This window comes from Ostrinia nubilalis, chromosome 12 (genome assembly GCF_963855985.1).
Source record: "Ostrinia nubilalis chromosome 12, ilOstNubi1.1, whole genome shotgun sequence".
NCBI classification, from domain to species: Eukaryota; Metazoa; Arthropoda; class Insecta; order Lepidoptera; family Crambidae; genus Ostrinia; species Ostrinia nubilalis.
This window is the reverse complement of record NC_087099.1, coordinates 12980420-13004013: the sequence shown is the minus strand read 5'-3', so window position 1 is coordinate 13004013 and position 23594 is coordinate 12980420. Positions and strand designations below refer to the sequence as shown.

General features: G+C 35.3%; 1 protein-coding gene across 15 annotated transcripts in view; it reads right to left on the bottom strand.

The window, feature by feature from the left end:
* The window catches only part of LOC135076983 (modifier of mdg4-like), a 351682-nt gene that overhangs the window by 62070 nt on the left and 266018 nt on the right, over positions 1-23594 (bottom strand). The window contains exon 5 of one of the 15 annotated variants that reach the window (XM_063971556.1): positions 31-281. The exons of 8 other annotated variants lie outside the window; for them this stretch is intronic. In XM_063971556.1, coding sequence (XP_063827626.1) covers positions 46-281 — 236 coding nt within the window. In that variant the 3' untranslated portion in view covers positions 31-45. Of the gene's footprint in view, positions 1-30; positions 282-1135; positions 1378-3768; positions 4056-7149; positions 7431-11110; positions 11356-17567; positions 17837-18736; positions 19003-23594 lie in introns of those variants that run through there. 6 more of the 15 variants (XM_063971572.1, XM_063971540.1, XM_063971541.1 and 3 more) reach the window with 6 other exon arrangements.

Sequence of the window (23594 nt, the reverse complement as noted above, 5' to 3'; positions counted from 1 at the left end):
CGGTCAAATACCTGCCTTTCTGCATAAAAAAGTATAAATAAAATCTTAAATTCTATAGTAAACTCCGTTCCTCATAACAAACTTGGGTGGTGGATGGTCGTGTTTAGCACTGGACAGCTTCACCCTGTTGCGCGTTTCCACGTGGAAGGAAGCCTTGCACGTGCCCCCCTTGGTGCATCTCCAATACCGCTTCTGAGTTCCTGGCCTCGAGTTACAGTAGAATGTGAAGCCGTCAAGTATGGCGAGGGATTTCCCGGCACTGGTCATCACAAACTTGGGACCTGGAAAGAAAACATTGTTAGTCGCAGAAATAATCAATTTTGATCTTATTGTAATCGTTTTGCATGTGTTGTTACTAAAACATCCAACTTACATAAAATTAGATTTTAGTATAAATAATGAGAAATAAAAGGTAAGTTAATAAAGTTAAAACCTTGCTTATTTAAAATTTATTTTCAAAAAATATTTTTATATACAACTATACCTAAAAGGGAATTGCTTCTTGTCACTATTTACAAAACTAGTCTTCAACTAGTATAACTACTGAAGTCAGTACAAAGCACCTACTACTATTATTAATAACTACTTAGACAATATAACAATGAAAACTGCTTTGCAAAAACAAAAAAACTTATTTGCTTACTTAAAAGTGCGATAAATAACCATGACTTTGAATGTGTGCACTTACAATTATTATCACCTATTAATAGCATGGAAGATCCTAATAGCAGCCATAATAATCACTTATTAAGTGCACAATCCGTTTCCGAAAAATGTGGCCATTCTGGACTCAGAATAGCAGTGCTCGCACCATTTCTTCATTCTTCGAACACAGTTTTAAAGGCTACGAGCCACGTATGTTTATCCTAACATAGGATACAATAATCACCACCATGTTCATCATCATTATCATTATCATTTCAGTCATAACGATAATCACTGCTGAACATAGTCCCCCAATGATTCAAAATCAAAATCAAAAATCAAAAGTATTTATTCAGTTTAGACCACAAGTGGCACTTATGATTTCCATGATGACCGCTTGGTAGCGGCCTGCATCCAGCGCCTTCCTGCTACCTTTATGAGGTCGAGGACGTTCTACGATGCGTTTTCCGTTACGTACCACCATGTTGCTCATCTCTAACCCTAACTATTTAAAGCAAATACCATTTTGGAGAAAGAAGTGAGGCCGTTTGTGATTGTGGATCAATAGAGCACGCACCACTTCCCCGTTCTTGCTGGTATTCAGACGAGCTTTGCATCTAGTTCCACTGGTGCAGCACCAGTAGTCTGTCGCCATCTGCTCCCGGAGACGGTAGAAGGTATACCCATCAGCTATTATCAGGTTATGCCCCCGCTTATTCTTTACGAAGTGGACTGAAAAGCAAAACACTAATATGATACCTGCTGCACCTTAGAATCAGTTGACAGGATAAAAATAAGGTAAAAACACAAGGGTTTGATTTTATTTGTCGCAGAAAATAAAACATCAATTTTATTGGTTATGATTTATGACTCGCCGCAACATCCAACACGTGTTCAAACAAAAAGAAAGATCATAGGTAGTAAAAGCACAGAATAATAATAAGTACTACGTACAGAAGTTTTACTTCGCGAAGGTATTTAAAAAAATGTATGCTCAATGTCATTAACAATATGGTGTAATTTAGCCTGTCTCAAGAGTCAAGCACCATTTTGTTGACAAACGTCAGTGATCGGCACTGCGCCGAAGCTATAGGGCTGACTTCGGTAAAATGATGTGACGTGAGGTGCCAAACTGCGGAAAATGGCGGAGGAAATACATGATTTAGCATGAATTATCATGAATAATATTAACTACTTATTTACCTCTCAGTGTCTTGAGGCAACTTAAAAGAGTACATTCTGTGTTTTTATTATTATTTAGGCAGTTAAATACTGCACAGTATTTAGTACACCATTTTCTTTATTTTCTTCCATCATACACAAGAATACGCGTGCGTGAGTCAATGTTCGCTCGTATGTGAGGCCTTGTCGAATAGTATCCTGTAGGTGGGCTATCGTGCGTGTTTTGTTTTCGATGTAAACTCGCGGAGATGAACAGGCCTGGTAAAAGTACGTAATTATTTTATAAATATTTACGTACGTACGTATTGCAAGCTGCAATAACAAATGAAGATGGTAAAATAAAACCCAAATTATTCGAGAGACCTAAAAAGAACACAGTACAATAAAAATGCATACCTAAAATCAATAAAAAGACTGCACCCCAACGTATTTGTAACTGCACATCTGCTGTCTGTTCCACACTAACAATGGGTTAAGCCAGGTACCTAAATCAAGGGGCGTTTTTTGACCAATTAAGTGTGAGCGTTCAATAATAAACCCTACTACACAATAATAAGGTGCCCCTTCACGTTTGCATGCAGCTGTAGGAATAATAAAAACAGTTACCTTTACAAAGGGCTTGTATTCAAAAGGTAAGGGGAGATATTGCTTACAAACTAGCACTTACCGATCGCTGGCAACGATGTTTAGATCACAACACAGATGGCATTACTATACACATAAATACACTTCACTATTTAATATCGATATTTGATTCACTAATACACAAACTATGAAACACAGAGAGGTATTTATTTTTATTCTACACATTGAAAAGTGAACTTAGTATGTATTTAATTTCTTTGTAGAATTAAACTGGTCTCTTTTTCGCTAGTACTGACACATTGAATGAGGTAAAAACAATTGAGACAGTCAGAATATTATTCACAGTTTGAATATTCGTGAATATTAATTGAATAATGATTTTAAAAACGGAGCGAATAATGCTCGCGGCGCGCGCGTCTTAACACTGACATTAATGACTGTTGGGGTTCCATATCTTAGGGGTCCAAACGACGACGGGTCCTTTTCCTTTTTTTTATTATTTTTAACGTTCATAAGCGCCAAAATACTGGCCAAAATTTCATAAATGTTGTCCTTGTAATAACTGTGTCTGCCTGCGTGTATGTAAAGGTAAAATAATATTTTTTTATTCACAGTCTTGATCTGGACCTCACCTGATGGAAAGTGATGATTATGCTGAAGGTGGAAGAAGTGGAAGCTTCACCCTGAATCCGCCACAACTGTGGTGGATAGTGAAATATTCATTTTTAATTAAATAAATTGTTTATAAATAACAGTCAATATCGTGAAAAATAACAGATTTAAATCTACAAATTAATACTTATTATATCTAAATATAAAATAGAATTCACAATAATAAAAACTATTTTTTCCTCATTATTAATAATCCCAACGTTCTGTCTTTTCATTTCAGATTTTAAATAATCTAATCAAAAATAAATATCAACAAAAATAAATAATATCTAAACGTATTTTATACATACTAGCACGTTTAAAAAAAATGACTACCTGACGAAATGTGCGTTATGATGGGATAGAAAGACCCCATTCCGTACGTCTAGCACGAAAAACTTTCGACTTCAAATCATTTGCGTATTTCAATCGCTATCAAAAGATGGTATGATAAATGGCAGAACGAAACTAATTTTGACAATCGAAACATCACGTTATCGTTGAATTCGGAGGCTTTAGTCAAATACATAAATAAATACGCAAACGATACGAAGACGAAAGTTTATCGTGCTAGTGGTACTGTACCTTTCTGGAAGTGCTGTGTATGTACAATTGGTAAAATGTTCGAAATATGTAAGTATGTACAAATTTCCGCGAAAGACTTAATTGCTATTTCACTAGTTGTCAATGCAGGTATGTAAAAATGTAGACCTGTCTAAATTATGACATAGAGCTACAGTGTGTCTGACCATGCTTTGGAAGTTTATAAAAAACACCATTCCGTATTTCATAGTTGGGCGCTGCGTGGCAATGCTCCAAGTAGGCTTTGATGATGAACTTGTATTTGTCCGTGATGATCCTGGCCCTGCACCTGGTGTGGGACCTGGTGGAGCAGAACCAGTGGGCTGTGGCCTTGAGCTCCCTGCCGCAGAAGAAATCGAAACCGTCGATGATGACTGTCGCCTGCCCAGTGCTTCGACGAACCCATAAAACTGGAAAATTAGCAGTGGTAAGAAGAATGGTGCTATTTCGGACCAACAAAAATGTCAACTGCAACTGCTGCTATACTCGACGCAAAGACACCTGCCACGAGGCGGGCCCATAAGTAATTTTTGAATCAGAGATGCATACTCGCCAATATTTTATTAATTATTAATATTATAAACAACGCTTTGCCTGCCTCTAAGTGACGTCACCTATAACCAGTGTGAGTGCGAGAGAAAATGTGATATGCACTGTTTTAATATGACACCGCCTGCCAGGAGTCTTTGCGCCGAGTATAGCATGTTCAGCGGCTGCATGAAATCGGCCGCAGCTGCACCACTGGTGTGTATGTATTTCTATGAAATGGCTTCCAAGCGCCGCAGCAGCACTTGGAGCGCTTGCTTCTACATGCAGCCGCTGCACGGTTCGGAAAAGCACCTTAACATAAATTTGTGTAAATGATTAGGATTACAATAATACAAACATTCGGTAGTATGTTTCTAATTACGTGACAGAGAGTGTTTTGTGAAATTCTGAGCGTGTTCTTTTCTTTTAAGTTGATACTTCTTAAGGAGGAAGAAGGAATGTTGGAACTTCTGTAACACTTTATGTTTTCACTAAAAAATTAAATCGTCAAAAAAATTTTTTTCAGTCTTTATTTAGGAACCTTCATCCAACAAAAACACATCAAGCACATCAAATCTTAACCTAGCATGCAACTAAAGTTCTTCAAAGAAAAAAAAACCTTTTCTCTTTTGACAGGTCATTTACGTTAAGTGACCAGAGAAATATAAAAAAATGGGTCAAATGATCCATTCGAATTTAGAGGTAGTTGTTTTGTCCTTCTTTTATGTACACGCCATCCTATATAATGTATCTAGGTGATGCATGAGAATGCTCCAAGAATCCTTTTATGAAGTCTTTATTCTTGCTTGTGATGAGGCGAGCCTTGCATGATTGATGGGTTCTGGAGGAGCAGTACCAGTTGAGGGTGTTGGTGTTCTGCTTCGCACAGTGGAAACTGAACCCGTTGACTACGACCACTGTGCTGCCATTGGTTTTTTGAGCCCAAATCACTGGAATGTAAACCATAATGCTTTCGTCGTAAAGTTGAATTATATAATAAAAAAATAGGAACCTGATCATTGTAGTAACAAAAAATGAACAAAGCATGTTCGTGTTATATACAGTGTGAGTCACGTTAAAGTGTACATATGAAAATAGATGAAACTAGACCTATTTTCATCGACAAAAAAGAGGTCAAAAATTTTTTGAGATTTTTTTTTTAATTTTTTATAGAATTTTTTTTCTTCCAATTACTTATTGTAAAGAAAATGTAATAACTTTTAAACTAAGCGGTATATCCTGATAAAATAAAAACAGTGATAATGCTAAATAACAGGCAATACAAAAAAAATACATAAAATACACAAAAAAGGTCAAAAAATAATAAAAAATGATACTTTTTGAAAAAAATTTGCTTTTAAATTAGTGTTTTTTTGGTTATTTGATAAATTTCTCCAAAAAATGCCCCTATAACCGGTGGTTTTTATTACTTTGTATTATTATCTATCGTATTAGCTTCGTAAAACCAAAAATCGCATGTCTCTATCCCTATCACAACGTTTGCAATGATCGTTTGAACTAAGCCTCTCCGGGCGCGCCATTCAACGCTTCGTTAACAACGAAACTGAAAATGGCTCTAGATTTGTAATTTTGATGAAGACAAGTTAGATTTCAAATAAAAACAAAAGATTTCTAAGTAAAATAAGCATTTTAGTTAAAATTAAAATTGTCTCTACCTGTAGCGGAGAATAATGTTGTGGCAGGCCTTTGTTCAAACGATCATAGCAAATGTTGTGATAGGGATAGAGACATGCGATCTTTGGTTTTACAAAGATGATACGATAGATAATAATACAAAGTAATAAAAACCACCTGTTATAGGGGCATTTTTTGGAGAAATTTATCAAATAACCAAAAAAACACGAATTTAAAAGCAATTTTTTTTTTCAAAAAGTATCATTTTTTTATTATTTTTTGGCATTTTTTGTGTATTTTATGTATTTTTTTAGTATTGCCTGTTATTTAGCATTATTACTGTTTTTATTTTATCAGGATATACCGCTTAGTTTAAAAGTTATTACATTTTCTTTACAATAAGTAATTGGAAGAAAAAAAATTCTATAAAAAAATTAAAAAAAATCTCAAAAATTTTTTGACCTCTTTTTTGTCGATGAAAATAAGTCTAGTTTCATCTATTTTCATATGTACACTTTAACGTGACTCACACTGTATAATAAGTTTAACATAATTGATATAATTTCTAACATTATTTTTTTGTTTTCTGTGCCATAAGCACGAATGACTCTCTTAATCGTATTCCTACTACCGTAGCGGCGTACTTTTGTTTTTCGTGCAAATAAAAAACGTCAAAAATTTTTCGTGCTTTGAGCACGGAACTATAATTCAACATATAAATATTCTATTGTGTGCAACTGTACATACATCTATACATCTATATAAATATATTTGTAGTCCATTTATTTATTTATATTTATGTAGTAACAAAGTCACTTCACATAGTACCTATTCAAGATACTAAATCACGTACCTATCTATGTGTAATATTACATGATAGTATTTTGTTTATTTATTTATTAAAGGAATACACAACAGGTAACAATCAAGGAATACAAAAATACTGCAATTGAAAACTACAATTTTAAAATAATGCTTTCAACTAGATTGCAACCTAATAGCGTGTACACTCACGTAAATATTTTATTAGAGAGTTAAAAGTAATCAAAATGAAAAAAGTAAGCTGCGGCTATGGATTACCCATAGAGATAAGCAATCCACAGGCGCAACCCATGCGCTGTAGAATCATAAAAGTAAAACAAGGACAGATGGGTAGGTATATAATAAAGAAAAAGGAAAAATCTCTCTGCAGATGATGTCGGCGAACGCGCATCGCCTTTCTTTGTCATACAAATACGTAACATATCAGCCACGAAACGCAAAAAATATAAATAGACAAATAGAGTTTATTAAAGTTTCATAAACCGGAGAAAAATATTAGGAATCTGATCTGATAAACTATACTTAAGAATAAGGTTAAATCTTTGGTAAATTCTTCATGCCGTAGCCAATTTTATAGTATACGCCATTAAGTATGGTAAAGTTAGACGCACGATGGTTGTGGACCAGGTTGCCTCTAATGATGGTCCTGTCTTTGGCTGCTATGAATCGAGCCTTGCAGGTTCTCTTGTGACAGCTCCAATGGTCCGTGTTCATATGCTGCCTACGCAAGTAGAACGTATGTTCCTGGATCAGGAAGATCTCTCTGCCGCTTTTGTTGAAGAGGACCATGCCTCGTAACCCTGAAGTTTCAGAAAAAATTGTAAAGAACTGACACTTGGAAGTTACAAATAGTAAAAATAAAATACACGATATGAGCAATTAAAAGCAATTTCTTAGTTTTACTCGTAACACTAGCAACCGACTTTATTATTTCACTGAATTTGCGATTAGAAAATGCGTGAAAAAATAAAATTAACACTCTCAAGGGATTTTGCAACAAAAACTTTTATAACGGTAGGAGTAGGCGCACACCGTTGATTTTTCGTCGGCCGATAGTTAAGTCGGGCAGTTGATCAGTATGGGCATGTATGGGAGTGCGCACACTACGCTGATTCGATTTGGCCGATTCTTCATACAATTTAAAATCGGGCACAACTATCAGCCAACTAAAAATCAACGGTGTGCGCCTACTCTAAACAGATATTACCCCTCCCGACGTTTCAACTCGGTTGCACGGGTCATGGTCGCGGGCAGACTGAAGAGATGCGGCGTCGTCTGCCTGGCGCGATGAATTTTTTTCACCCACGTTCCCGTGAGAGTGATAATTTTAAAGTAAAAAATAAAGCGTTGAGAAATGTTATTTATTTATATTTTGTAACGATAAGTTTAACTATCCCTTACACGTTTCAGGAGTTAAACTTTCTTGTAAATCCCATTTACTATAACAAATTTTGACGGTGCATGGTCATGGTTAAAATCGTAAGTTCGAAAATTTTTAAACATGTCTAAAATGAATTTGGCTTTACATTTGGTATTCTTCGTGCACTTCCATCGACTGCTGGACCTGTACTTCTCCTGGCAGTAGAAGCTGTAGTCGTTGACCAGGCATATCTCCTTGCCGTTACTGTTGTGAAGCCAAATTACTGAAAAATAGTATGTACAGTGAAAGATCTAGCAGTGAACGTCATTTGACTGAAGCGAACGAACGAACTTTGAAAGATGGCAAAACGTTACTTATAATTAATGTTAGTTCCTAATGAGATAAAACAACAAAAACTGTTTAATAGAATATAATCAAAAAAATTATTAATAACAGACAAGTTAGAATGCAATCATAATTTAATATCAAAACTGACCAATTTGCAAGCATGAAGATAGAGTTTTCAGTCGCAGAGTCCCTAAAAACATTAAACGACTTCTGTCGTAAAAATAGTAGATGAACAATAAAATGTAGGTGATGAACAATATCTAATTGTTAAAATAAAAGACAGCATTAGGTGCATATTTCATTCAGTTTTTATTTTATACTTTGGAGAACAGGAATTATCAAGGGCTTGAGTGAACTACCCTGATAGACAGAGATGAGCCAGGTATTCGTACTTACGTGGACTATTCAAAAATACTAAAATAACATTTTGTACACAATTATGTCACAAAGAAATAAATTACTGGTTCATTACACGGATAGCATTAAGAGCGTAGTTATTGGTCGTACCTTCCCAATTTATAGAATATTCCATTTCGTATGCTAAACCTGGACGGTGGATGATAATGCAGCAAATTGGCCTGGGTGATGAGTCTGTTCTTGGCAGTGATGATTCTAGCCTTGCAAGCGGTGCTGGATCTGGCTGAGCAGTACCAGTTGAGGGTGGTGTTGTTCTCCCTCCCTCAGTAGTAGGTATACCCGTTGATGATGGCGACCTCGTGACCGCTGCTGCGGCGAGCCCAAATGACTAAAAAGTTCGGAAGCATTACAGTAAAAAAATAATTAATAAAATCTAGCTGATAACGTAGCATTCGCAGATTGAGTTATTTGTAGATACTGGCATTGCAACCCGTGGTGAATACGTGAGTAAAGCCTTGATCACACGTACCGAGTAAACGGGCAAGACAGTAAAATGTTTACTCGATCGAGACAGTTGGGTGAGCGAGTCACATACTCGAGCGCTCGGCCGAGCACTCGGCGTAATGTTCATTCATACACACCGAGTACTCGGCCGAGAGCACTGTCTCGCCCGTTTGCTCGGTACGTGTGATCAAGGCTTTAGGTATAGTTGCGTTAATAATGGTTTCCTACATAGATGATATAAGAACAGTGAACATGGTCAATATTTCAAAGAAAGGTGTGGTTTCAAACAAGGCAGACGACCTCATAAAAATAAGGAAGGCGTTGGATGCAGCCCGCTACCAATTGGTAAATCTGGAAATAATTGTGGGAGGCCTTTGTTCAGCAGTGGGCTTGTCTTGTGGCTGAAGTGATGATGCGTGCGCAAGCTTGTTTGATGAATAAATGAAACTACGATGTGTGCAAAGGGTCAAAGAGTTAAGAAAATTAATTATTAATCATCTTGAATTTATTAGACTATAAATAATATAATATTGGAATTGTCAAACTCATATTAACATAATATTACCAAGACACAGTAAAAATATAATTATCTACTCAATAGTAAAAAAAAAATCAATTTTAGAATAAAATAACGAACAATCACAACAACAATAATTCATTATTATAACAAACACAACGTTTTCTTAAAACTTCTAAGAAGTAGATATTTTAAACAAATACACTTGAATATACAAATAGACATAGAAAAGCTGTTCCGAAAAATCTTTTTGATTTACTATCACAAACTCTTTCAGTCGATTGCGAGCGAGCGAAATAGAGAAGTATTGCGAATGTACCTATGCAGTTGCCAAACTAACAATCATGTCAGTTGACAGATGAAATGTTTTTAGTTAATACAATTTGCTTAAATCTTTTTTTCTGAACAACTTATTTATAATATAATACTACATTGCCTTTGCCCCTAACTCACTCAGTCCTTTCAGATTTTGTAATAAAATCCATTTTTGATCACGAACATTGGGGCTTGGTGTGGATGATCTAAGTTTGCATCAAGTACTTGCCCATCTATAGTAATGATCAGCCTGGCCCTACAAGCCCCCCATCTGGTACACCTCCATATGTTCTTCTTGGCACCTTTCACGCTGCAGTAGAATGTGAAGCCTCCAACAATTGCCAAAAGCTTCCCAGATTTGTTGTATACGTAGTCAACTAAAACTAGAATAATATGGCTTGATTAACTTTCGACCACTTCATTTAAAGGCCCATTAACACTAGCTTATAGAAAAAGAAGCAATAATTAACAACCCATGTTTACAAAGAGATGGCGCTGCTTGTAATTTAACTCGCAGTTATCACAAGGCACCAAATAGCATTTTACTTACAAATTTTCAGTTAGTAGATAAAGATAGATCCAGCGATAATATAACTCGCTTGACTCTAGCAGGCTAGATCCTTAAAAGCTTAAGTAATCTGAAAAATAATTCAGGTATCCAAGTTAAACCAAAATTAAAACGAATAAAGTAAAATAAATAAAATAAATAAATAAAATAGAAAATTCCTTTATTCAAAATTATAAATAACAATACTAAAAAAAATAACTCATCATGAGTAATACTCGTATAAGTACATCTCTAAGTAGTTAGGTACTTAAGTTTTTCGACCATCTTGTAACAGATAGGATAGGTTGTCATTTTCAATATTAAAAATTATTTGGACAACAATAAAGATAAAGATTATGATGTTAATATTATTAGGTCGAATACGTTCGTCAAACTTAATTAATTTTTAAACATTTTTTTTTTAAATATCACCAATTACGTTGTACTAAACTTGCGCTCGGAATGCAATTATTAGAAAAGAAGACAGCACATCGATCTTCTCAAAATCACAAATGATCTAAGTGCTTTAAATAGAATTCAAAAAGGCCTACAATTTGTAATAAACTCCTTTACGTATAATATACTTTCCAGGAAAGTGATTATGGTCTAGAGAACAGCGGATGATGGCGTTGTCTTTGGTGGTGATGATGCGAGCCTTGCACCTCAGGTTCTTGGTGCAGCACCAGTTGTTGGTCCTGAAGAGACGGCGTTGGCAGTAGAACGTGTAGTCGTTGACGATCATCATCTGCTTCCCTGAAGTACTGAGAGCGAATATCACTGTGGAAAGAAAATCTATTTATGACGTCTTCTTTGTGGTTTTAGTAATTGTAAGTTTATGAAAACACAGGAAAAGAATTTAACAGTGGTTTTAATTTGAATAATCGACTCCCTCCAGTGAGTTTCAACTCGTTGACCCTGCGTTTAATAAGTTGTACCCTGTACAATGTTGAATAATAAAGTAATTTATAAAAAGGATACTAAAAACAAATTTTAGATCACAGATTAAATATATTTATTATAATATGATACTTCTGACTAGTATTGATAATATCATTATATTCATAATAGAGATAATAAATAGCTACTTTAAAAGTCTGTATAAATATGTACATAGGAATGTCCATAAAACTTTGGTATGCGTTTTAAAATTTAAATGTTCTTATTATTTACACGTAGATGTTAGTAGTAGCATAGTAATGCTATGTACTTTGTCCAGCAGTGGACGTCATTTGGCTGAAACGAACGAACGAATGCTATGTACAGTCGCGGAATGAAAAGGTTCGTCACCTTAGTGTCGGTTTTCGCTTGCACTAGGTACTGTAAGAGTCAAACCTGCCAAAATAACCGTGCAAGAAACATTGCTGCTAACATTTAAATAAATATGACGTTTGCTAACGAATAAGGTTTTGCTTGTTTATTTTCTATCCCATCAGTGCAATGTTACAAAATCTAGTTTTTTTTATTTAGATATTGGCAGGTTGAACCAACAAGAAGGTTTTAGTTTATCATAATAATCTTCTTGACAAGTTAAATCGTCAATCAACTTTGATCTGAATAATTTTGAACTTTACTGACGAACAGTTAAAGATTATTTTCTCTAACTCGAGATTATTCTGTAAAATAGTTTCAAAAGGTAACATGTGTTCGCGATTCGTTGAAGGAATCAATTTGAAAACTGACGAACCTTTTCATTCCGTGACTGTACATTGTAACATCACAAAAACAATACGATGATTATGCCGGTCTATTTTCTTTTCCATACTTCCTTGATAATGTGTCTTGGATATGTAAACCAACCTCTTTATATCTTGTCTTTTTTACTACTTTCTGATACTGTCACGGTTAGTGCTTTAGGAGCTGTGACATGATTGAATTTAGATTAATAGTTAGAGAAATAAAAGATAATTTAGGTTAACAAGTATAATTTATTAAGAATTAAGTAGCAAGAGACCTTAAGGGTGTGGGTTACGAGCAAACTATCGTATCGCACGAGATTCGTCACCGGTGGTAGTATATTCAAACCACTGTCCTCGCTAGCATTGATGGTGATGTGGTTTGGTTCCTCGCTGGTGGTGAGCCCGCAGGGTCGTCGACGCGCCAGACGGTTAGGGACCGTACGCACTGTGGTGTAGGGCCACTTAGAGTGTGCGTACGGGCCGTCCGACACGACAGGCAGCTCTGCCGGGTTGAGGAGCCAGGTGGTGGTTTCGGTAGTGGTGAGATGGCCATTTGTAGTGAGGAGAAAGGTAAAGATGAAGGTGAGGGTGAACCCTGCGAATCAAAGCGGACACTAAAGCAGTTGCTAGCTTTTGTCCGTTTGACTGCGACATCAAAATACTAGCGAAGCAGATGGAATGATTTTGGTAATAAATGGTGATGTAATGATGTGGCAGTCAAACAGAATTACAGTAGGTGCAGAGAAAGTGATTGCAAAGTGAAGTAGGCAAAAATATTAAATTATGTAGGTAGACAATATTTAGCATATCATCTATGTAGGCAATTAATTTGTAAAACAATATAGGTAGGCAATAATTTAGAATAATTAGAACAAGTACGATGCGATGAAACAATTTAAATTAGCAAGTAGAATTGAAATTAGTGTCGTTACAGTACGACCAAGGTCATGTAAGGTCATGACGTGTCGATGTCATTTCATAAAATTGATAGATTTACTATTTTATTGTGCAGTAAGATGTAAAATATTACGAGTAACAAATTGTAGCAACAGTTAAAATTACGAAATGACATCGTCCAGATACACTGAGCACAGGGATTGCACATTTCGAGAACAAAATGGCGGCTAGGTACTTACATTTAGCACAAGTATAAAATCTAGGCATTAAAAATACTTTTGCAACACTCACCCGGTAGCGGGGTTCACCAATACGCGATTACATATTTAGTTTTTAAGATATTATATACATCGCGGGTCCGGCGGTGACGGACAGCGATACGTCCGTGCTCGCTAACGCTCTGGCTCGGACTAGGAGACGCGGCGGGAGCATCGCGGCCGTAGGCGCGTCGCTTGCGCATACATAAAAAACAGTCCGCCCGCTCGACAGAGAACAAAAGAAATATTGAACAACTTGTTTCGCGCGGGTTTGCTTGTAGATTTATTATTTTATTTATTTTATTAGTGTAGAACAATATGAATTATTTAATTAAGTTATTTAGTTAGGTAGTTTACGTACATTTAGATATATTATTATTTAAGTTTATTTATTTAGGTAGATAATAGTAATTAAATTAGAATTTAGATCGAAGATAACGGTCAGCGGTAACGCTAACCGTTACATATCCCCCTTTTTACGGTAGGATTTTACCTAAGGAAAATCCGCTATCTTAACTGTACTAGCTAATCTTGAGTCTGACTAACAAAATAAACATTTTAGGTCTGTTTACTTGCAACCTGACGTACAGAGTATATGATTTTTAGTAGATCTCATAATACTCACAAGATTTATTAAGTTAAGATTTAGAGAAAGTCATAAGATAACTATAAATGAAATGAAGAGGTCGGAATATTATCTGTAGGGTAGACTACAGCTAATTACAAGTATGCGCAGTTGTTTAGCAACTGCTGCACCCAACGACTTCCTATCTTGAGTCCTAAGCAATGCAAAGAGGTACTTAGTAGAGTGTACCTTGCAATCCATTTTAGATGGTGCGTCAGACAAGACAGTTAAAAATAGTTTTAGACTTTATAATTAAGGTAGATTTTCAATTATAGGTTTAAGAGATATCAGTAGGTAAGATACGAGTAGGTCTAATAAATTGTTTATTTTTAGTAGTATTTACAATTTATTGTTTAATTTAATAGTTTATTTAGAATTAACGTTTTAAGTTACAAGTTAAATTTATATTTTAGATTAGAATTACGGAGTACGTAATATAAAAAAAAAATACTAGGTAGGCACGCGGGTGTGTGTTGCAATTTACACAATACAACAGTAAGCATTACAATTTAGTTTAACAAAATCTATGTGTGGTAGGTAGTGATTAAAAGTTAAATAATATTACCAAAGGTAGGTAGAATTTAGTTAATATTATAAAATGTAGGTAGATACATTTTATTTTTAAGAAAATTATAGTAGGTAGAATAGTGTAGCTATTCTCCACAAAAATTACAAGTTTAGTACTACCACACAGAGATTACAATGTTAGTTACAATCTTATAACTAAGTTATTTGAATGCCAACACCAAGAATAACCATTTATTACAAGTAAAACTCACTGGTAACGTCTCAAGTGCGATAGAATAGACCGGTATGGGCGCCAATGTCACGGTTAGTGCTTTAGGAGCTGTGACATGATTGAATTTAGATTAATAGTTAGAGAAATAAAAGATAATTTAGGTTAACAAGTATAATTTATTAAGAATTAAGTAGCAAGAGACCTTAAGGGTGTGGGTTACGAGCAAACTATCGTATCGCACGAGATTCGTCACCGGTGGTAGTATATTCAAACCACTGTCCTCGCTAGCATTGATGGTGATGTGGTTTGGTTCCTCGCTGGTGGTGAGCCCGCAGGGTCGTCGACGCGCCAGACGGTTAGGGACCGTACGCACTGTGGTGTAGGGCCACTTAGAGTGTGCGTACGGGCCGTCCGACACGACAGGCAGCTCTGCCGGGTTGAGGAGCCAGGTGGTGGTTTCGGTAGTGGTGAGATGGCCATTTGTAGTGAGGAGAAAGGTAAAGATGAAGGTGAGGGTGAACCCTGCGAATCAAAGCGGACACTAAAGCAGTTGCTAGCTTTTGTCCGTTTGACTGCGACATCAAAATACTAGCGAAGCAGATGGAATGATTTTGGTAATAAATGGTGATGTAATGATGTGGCAGTCAAACAGAATTACAGTAGGTGCAGAGAAAGTGATTGCAAAGTGAAGTAGGCAAAAATATTAAATTATGTAGGTAGACAATATTTAGCATATCATCTATGTAGGCAATTAATTTGTAAAACAATATAGGTAGGCAATAATTTAGAATAATTAGAACAAGTACGATGCGATGAAACAATTTAAATTAGCAAGTAGAATTGAAATTAGTGTCGTTACAGTACGACCAAGGTCATGTAAGGTCATGACGTGTCGATGTCATTTCATAAAATTGATAGATTTACTATTTTATTGTGCAGTAAGATGTAAAATATTACGAGTAACAAATTGTAGCAACAGTTAAAATTACGAAATGACATCGTCCAGATACACTGAGCACAGGGATTGCACATTTCGAGAACAAAATGGCGGCTAGGTACTTACATTTAGCACAAGTATAAAATCTAGGCATTAAAAATACTTTTGCAACACTCACCCGGTAGCGGGGTTCACCAATACGCGATTACATATTTAGTTTTTAAGATATTATATACATCGCGGGTCCGGCGGTGACGGACAGCGATACGTCCGTGCTCGCTAACGCTCTGGCTCGGACTAGGAGACGCGGCGGGAGCATCGCGGCCGTAGGCGCGTCGCTTGCGCATACATAAAAAACAGTCCGCCCGCTCGACAGAGAACAAAAGAAATATTGAACAACTTGTTTCGCGCGGGTTTGCTTGTAGATTTATTATTTTATTTATTTTATTAGTGTAGAACAATATGAATTATTTAATTAAGTTATTTAGTTAGGTAGTTTACGTACATTTAGATATATTATTATTTAAGTTTATTTATTTAGGTAGATAATAGTAATTAAATTAGAATTTAGATCGAAGATAACGGTCAGCGGTAACGCTAACCGTTACAATACCTTTTACTGTATTATTTTAATAGCTCTTTGGTATTTTGTGTGGATCTGTCAGCGCAATAAATAGCTTATTTTACTAAGTTTATTGCATTTCTACAGCGTTGACATACGGCCCAGACCCCGTGCCCAACATTGATGAAGGGGAAAATTTCTTAATTCTTAGCAATATCCCGTCTCTCACTTCGATACGCGGTGGCGGGTGACTATGGGAATTGAACTCGCGTACCACCTCCCCACACTTCGTGGTGGTAAACCTGGCTCTACACCTCCCAGCGTTGGTACATTGCCAGGTCTTGGTGAATTTCCTCCGTCCGTCCATGTAGAAGGTGTACCCATTCACAATTGCTATCGCCTTGCCATTGGGGTTGTTAACATACATGACTGAAAAGATGAAACAAAAATCGTCGTTAGAGCATTGCCAAATGAAAATAGATGTAAGTAAAAACACAGATGCTGGCCAAAAACGTATCAATGTTAAATAAAAAAATCGTTTTACCATTTAACTAAATGCAGTCCTATTTGAAAAAATTCATGGTGAGGTGAATACAGCTGGTTTGTTATAAAATTTACGAGTATAAAATATTAACGAGTATAAGTTACAACTTATGGTTATGAGTCCCGCCAACTTTTATAACAGTTTTCTCGGCAGTAAACACATAGGCCTTGCAGCCATGGTGTTTCCTGTGGCATCGCCATCTAGTCTTTTTAGCGAAATCGTTGTAATAGTCTTTGACGTATCTTTCGTTTCCTATTTGAAGTACCATACCAGTACCACGCTGATTTCTGGTAAATACGGGATCTGTAAGAAAAATAACAAAGTTTTCTAATTAAATTTAGGGTAATTTTCACATACCTTTTTCGATTCACATGCAAGCGATTTTTTAGGTGATGTAAAAATATATTTTAAAAATTTATCAATGTGTCATGGCATTCGCATAATTATAGTCAAAGCAACTCGCAAAATAAAGTACCCAGTTAATAATAAATGTACCATTATTGGGGATTAAAATGTCAAAAAACTTTTATTTTATGGGTGGTAGAGTGACGCTACTGTCAGTGATGGGAAAAACAAAACAGCACTTCATTTATCAAATAAAAGTACTGTTTATTCTAAAATATTCGATAAAAGTGATTAAATTCGTAGTAAACAAAGTTTATCTTAGTATATTTTTTACTACTATCTTATATCAGAACTAGACTTATAAATAAATTTTCTAAAACGTCAGGACGTTTTTTTTTCGGTCGATCCGGTCGGAATTCTTATTATTCTTTTGTTTTTTCATACAAATGAAGACCGTCTTTAGTGCGTCTCAGTTTTGGAGGGTCATGATCATGGGTATTATTAAACCTGACTGGCTCGAGGATTTCATTGGTAGCGACCGTGGCGCGACACCCTCGGTGGTAGAAGGAGCAATACCAGAGCAGCCATCTTGTCGACCTGGTCAACCGATTGTAGGTATATCTCCGCATCAGCAGAGTGTTTCCTTTGTAGCCTCGCCTCGTTGATATTAATATTCCTGTAATTATAATTTATAGATGTTATAATAAGAATAAATAAGATGAGTAGTAGCAACTTTGGAATCGTATTGGGTGATACGATAGGTCCTTATAACATGCATACCGTACTCCAGCTATGAAAATTAAATGTGAGGAAATGACATCCCAAGAAATGTGATAGAGCTAAAAATAAAAAAATAAAAAAATAAAGTTAATACTGAGACGTGTAAAAGTGCTTTTTAAAAGCCTATTTACAAAAATAAATAAGTTTTATGAGTTTTTATAAAGTTTTTATTTCGAACAACTTATAGTTCATAATTTGGTTAGTAAACAAACACCTTAAATGCTAATGTCAGTAATCGTTATCAAGTGATTATTATTTTCCAATGTATTCCAATATCAATGCTGTCTTCTTGCGAATGATAGCCGGGAAGCCATCAACATTGTGACAAGCAACCATCCCTGACGCACTACAAAAGCGCGGCAGCCCCAGCAGCATTCTGAACACGTCCAGAGACTTTTGGTATGGTTGACCCAAAGACTTCCCGTGTAAAAGATCTGACAATATGCTTTGAAAAGTGTGATGTTTACTTCATCGGTAGGGGAGACCGAGGAGAGTTGTAACAAAGGAGAGTTGAGACATTGACGATTTTTTGGAACTTATTAACTATCAGCGAGCTCGCAACAGCACGTATTTGTTACCTCGAGACTTGAACTAAAAAGCGCACACTGTCACGAGTTCGCTAGTAGTTAATAAGTTCCAAAAAATCGTCAATGTCTCAACTCTCCTCTGTTACAACTCCCTACAGCGGGAAAAGCTTTATTTTTTTCTGTTGAAACTATCTCATCATGAAGCTGGTATTCCACGGACACCCTTGTTGTTATTATGATTAGATATTGCGCATCCCTTGGAGGAGACACCGACTAATAAAAAGTTAAACTACAATAATGCATTTAACATAAGTTCCGTCTTCTTGCAATTTTAGAATAGGTGGTCGATGGTTATGGTTGTTTTTAAACTCGTAGGGAACAAGGTCGATCGTCGTAGCGATGCTGGCCTTGCACCGTTTGTGGTACATTGAGCAGTACCACCGAAGACAAGATCTGGACTTGAACATCCGAATGTATGTGTGATTGCGAACAAGCAACAGCTTGTGGCCTGTGTCCATCTGTATCATTTTACCAGCTGCAACACGACATTAAATAGGTTAATTAATAAAATATTAAACGAAATGTGGGATTCCTGTTCTGCTTGAATGTTCTTTATTTTATATTGTACCTTCTACGTGTAGCGCTCTATATATTTTCAAAGGGTGTCATTTTTGTACTGTAATTGCATAAGTAACAAATCCACAATTAATAAAGCAAGGATACACTCGTACACAAGTATATTTAGCTTACCACAAGGGCTTAAAAAGAATTCTCTAGGATTAGTCTTTATAAAAAAAAATTTTTTTTTAAGTGCTATGTAATTATTTCCTAATATTTGACAAAAGTACATCCAGATTTTGTGAGAATCGTCTGCGGTGGTCCATGGTTATGAACATTCGTGCAGTCTACAACGACGCAATCTCCAGTGGTAATGATAAAAGATTTACAGTGTTTATGGTACCTAGTACAGTACCATCTCCAGCAGCGGTTTTTCAGAATCAGAATCAGAATCAGAATTTTATTTGCGTAAAAACATGGTAGGTATATAAAGATGTTACATGGTATATATAGAATTCAGTAGTGCACATGTTTCGCCATTACAAATAGCATGCAAAATTACAAAATTACATTTCAGTCAGTTAATTAATTATTTATATTATAATAAGTATAGCAATTTAATTTTACATACATTAATATTAGGTTTTGATGTCAATAAAATCTTTAATGTCATATATTCTTTTGTCAATAAGCCATTTATATAATTTTGATTTGAATTGGTTAATATTTAATTGTTTAATGTCATTAGGGATATTATTATATATCTTTGTACACATTGTTAGGCAACTTTTAATGTATTTGGCTGACCTTGGAATAATGTCTAACACAAGTCTGTTAGGATCCCGTTTCAGTCTTGTGTTCCTGTCACTTGCTTTCATAAATAGGTTGATATTTCTCTTCACAAAACAGCCTATTTCAAAAACATACAGTGCCGGCAGCGGGAGTAAGTTTAAATTTACAAAAACTGTTCGACAGGACGTACCGGGCGGCAATCCACAGATAGCTCGGATACACTTTTTTTGAGCTATAAACGCATTTTGTCTATTTGTGCTATTTCCCCACAAAATTATCCCATAACGCAAAATGGAAGCTATATATGCGTGGTATGTAGTGAGAGCCGTTTGTAAGTTTGTCACCTTCCTGATTTTGTTGAGGGCATAGACAAAGCTATTTATACGATTGCACAAAGTATCTATATGCAATTCCCAGTTTAAGTTTTGGTCTATGACTACTCCCAAAAATTTGGTGGACGTTATTTCCTTTATTTTGTCAATATTCAGTTTAAAATTGGACTGATTATGATTGGATTGATTAAATTGGATAAAATGTGATTTATTAAGATTTAATTTTAAATTATTTATGTCTAGCCATTTAATAACGTTGTCGATTGTTTTATTTATGTCAATTTCATGGTCACGTATAGATTTATTTTCAGATGTCACGATAATAGATACGTCATCGGCGAATAAGATGCATTTATGATTTGTCACTACCGTTATGTCGTTAATATATAAAATAAACAAAAGAGGCCCTAGGACACTTCCTTGAGGGATACCACACTCAACAATTTTCGAGTCCGAAACGTAAGGTATTACTTCGTCCTCTACTAACTTGCTGACAACTACGCGTTGACTACGATTGTTTAAGTAGGATTTTAGCCACTGATGAGTGGGTCCTCTTATCCCTATCGATTGTAGTTTTTTTAATAAAAGTTTATGGTCAACAAAATCAAAAGCCTTTGACATATCAAAGAAAAGTCCTGTAGTTAGATATCTGTTATTTAGATTATCCAATATAGTTTTTACTAGAGTAAAAATTGCTAATGTCGTAGACTTTTCCTTCTGAAAACCGAACTGTGCTTTATTAATAATGTTATACGTGTTACAGTAGTTCATTAATCTACGATGCATGCATTTTTCGAAAACCTTAGATAGTATTGGAACTAACGTAATTGGTCGGTAGTTGCTTACCTCATTTTTTGCACCTTTTTTGTACAATGGCTTGACTATGGATTGCTTCAACAACTCGGGAAATATACCCATTGAAAATGAGAGATTTATAAGATGTGTTAGAATTGGTACAAGTCCTTCAGTACATTCTTTTATAATTCTTGTACAGATTCCGTCAAAACCTTCGGAGTTTGTGTTATTTAGACCAATGATTTCTTTTTTAACTTCATCTTCATTCATTGGAAGAAGAAACATTGTGTTTGACATGGTATTGGTATTTTGATTTTGTTGTGTATTAGTCGTTGTCGCATTTTTATAATTAGTCAATTCAATAAAATAATTATTAAAAGCCGCAGCTATGTCAGGTGGGTTAGTCAATATTTTATTATCAAATTTTATTTCAGAAATGTCATCGTCTACTTTGGAATAGCAGGTTTCATTTTTAATTATTGTCCATGTCGCTTTACATTTATTTTTACTTTTATTTATATATTTCATATTAGAATTCTTTTTTGAATTGTCTATGCATTTTCTTAGAATTTTGGAGTACTTTGTATATTCGTTTTTATTTTTGTCCGTTTTGTCTTTATAGTATCTAAAACGTAATGACCGTTTTGTTTTACAGCTAGTTTTTAGCCCGTTGCTTATCCATTTTTGTTTGTTTTTATTGGGATTTTGATTTATCCTAATTTTCTTGTCTGGAAAACACAGCTTGTAGAAAAGACAAAGTTCATCATGAAACTCTACAAATGCCGCGTTCAGATCAGTGTTTGCGTATATTTGACTCCAAGTCATACTATCTAAACACTCCCTGAACTTGCGAATGTTTTCATAACTGTAGTCCTTTCTAAGTATCGCATATGACCTTGGTATAAAAGACCGACGAACCGGAAAACTCAAAAGCTGTGCAGTGTCATGATCTGATAAAAACAAGGGGAGTACTTCAGCAGTGGCATCCTTAATATTGCTAAGCACATGGTCTATACACGAATTTTTGCGAGTTGGTTCATTAATATGTATATTCAAATTATAGTTACGACATAAATCACCAAAGTACTTCGCAATACTACTTTTTTTTAAGGTATTTATATTAAAGTCGCCAGTTAAGACAATTTTGGTGTCACGTTTATGTTTTTTCAATAGGTCAAATAGTAATTGGTCTAGTTTATGTAAGAAAACTTTTGGGTCTGATGTGGGTGTCCGATAGATACATATGACTATCAATTTATGCATAGGTATTTCAATTCCACAAATTTCGAAAGTTTTTTGGCTTGCATACGTTTTTAGTTTAGTCAGTTCTCGGTAAGTATATATTTTTTTTATTAGTATACATGTGCCACCCCTTTGCTTATCCCTACAAAATGAAGATGCCAACTCATAGTTAATCATATTTATATATTTTTCGTTGCCTGTTCTCAAAAGGGTTTCAGAGAGACATATCAAATCTGGTTCATTACCAGACTTGTTTAGTTCCTGTAAGGTTATTTCAAGAATATCTTGCTTTGATAGTATACTGGCAATATTTTGATGCATTATATTGAAACGACTTTTAGTTTTATTGCTTTGAGGCACGAAAGGAATTGTTTTTATTTATTTGTGGGAAGAACTGATGCAAAGTAGTTTGAGTTAATTGCGATGACTCGATAAGCTCAGGACCTTTAGAGTTATTATTTCTAGTTTGAGCTCGAGCAAAGAAATATGGAATGGTACCTTTCCGATGTTCTTTTCCAATGTTTTTAGTTTTTAGCATACCGCGCACTATATATTTTTTCAGCTGTTTAGGGTCGAGATATTTGCGTTCATAGTCAACACAGTCGATTACATAATTGATACATTTTGCTAATTGAAAGACATTATTAGAGTTACAATTGATATAATGACAGTTTTTATATTCAGTACAGATTTGATTTATACTGTGATTCAAATCAGTTAAGTTTAAGTACCTATTCGACAGTATATTTACTACAATTATGTCATGTTTAATAAAGCGTTTAACTAATCTGTGTAAGCTTGCAGCTGTAATTTTTTTATCATAATCGTTTTCCCCAATACAAATTATTATTTTGTCGCTAGGATTTACTTCTAAATTAAATACGTTACTTAATACATCTGGGGATAGTGCGTACGGCTTTGTTTGTGCAGTAACATTATATTTTTCATATTGTGTGTGTTCCCGTTCACGCGTTAAGGCAGCCGATAGACCATTACAGCGTTGCGTTCCGAAGATGAATATCCGTTTTCTATCGTCAACAAGTCTTGAGCATTCAATATTCGTGCTTTTCGTTCTTCCAAGAGTCTCTTGTGAGTCATGTGATAATTTCTGTTCCAATGAAGAGATACATTCTTTCAGATTCAGTATCTCCTTTTCAGCGAATTTTAGTTGCTTTTGTAAGGTCTTGATTTTATCGCTGAGTGTCTGCACGACAGTTGAATTAGGTTCAGAATGTGTCATCGAAAATACAGCCTCGGACTGTAATGTTGAGCGCCTGTTACTTTTTTTGGAGCAGTGACTTGCATGACTGTCATTTAGTGGAGATTGGCATAATGCTTTCAGCATATCATTTTCTTTTGCTAATTTGCTAAGTTGCTGACGAAGGTTGTTATTTTCAAGAGACGTATT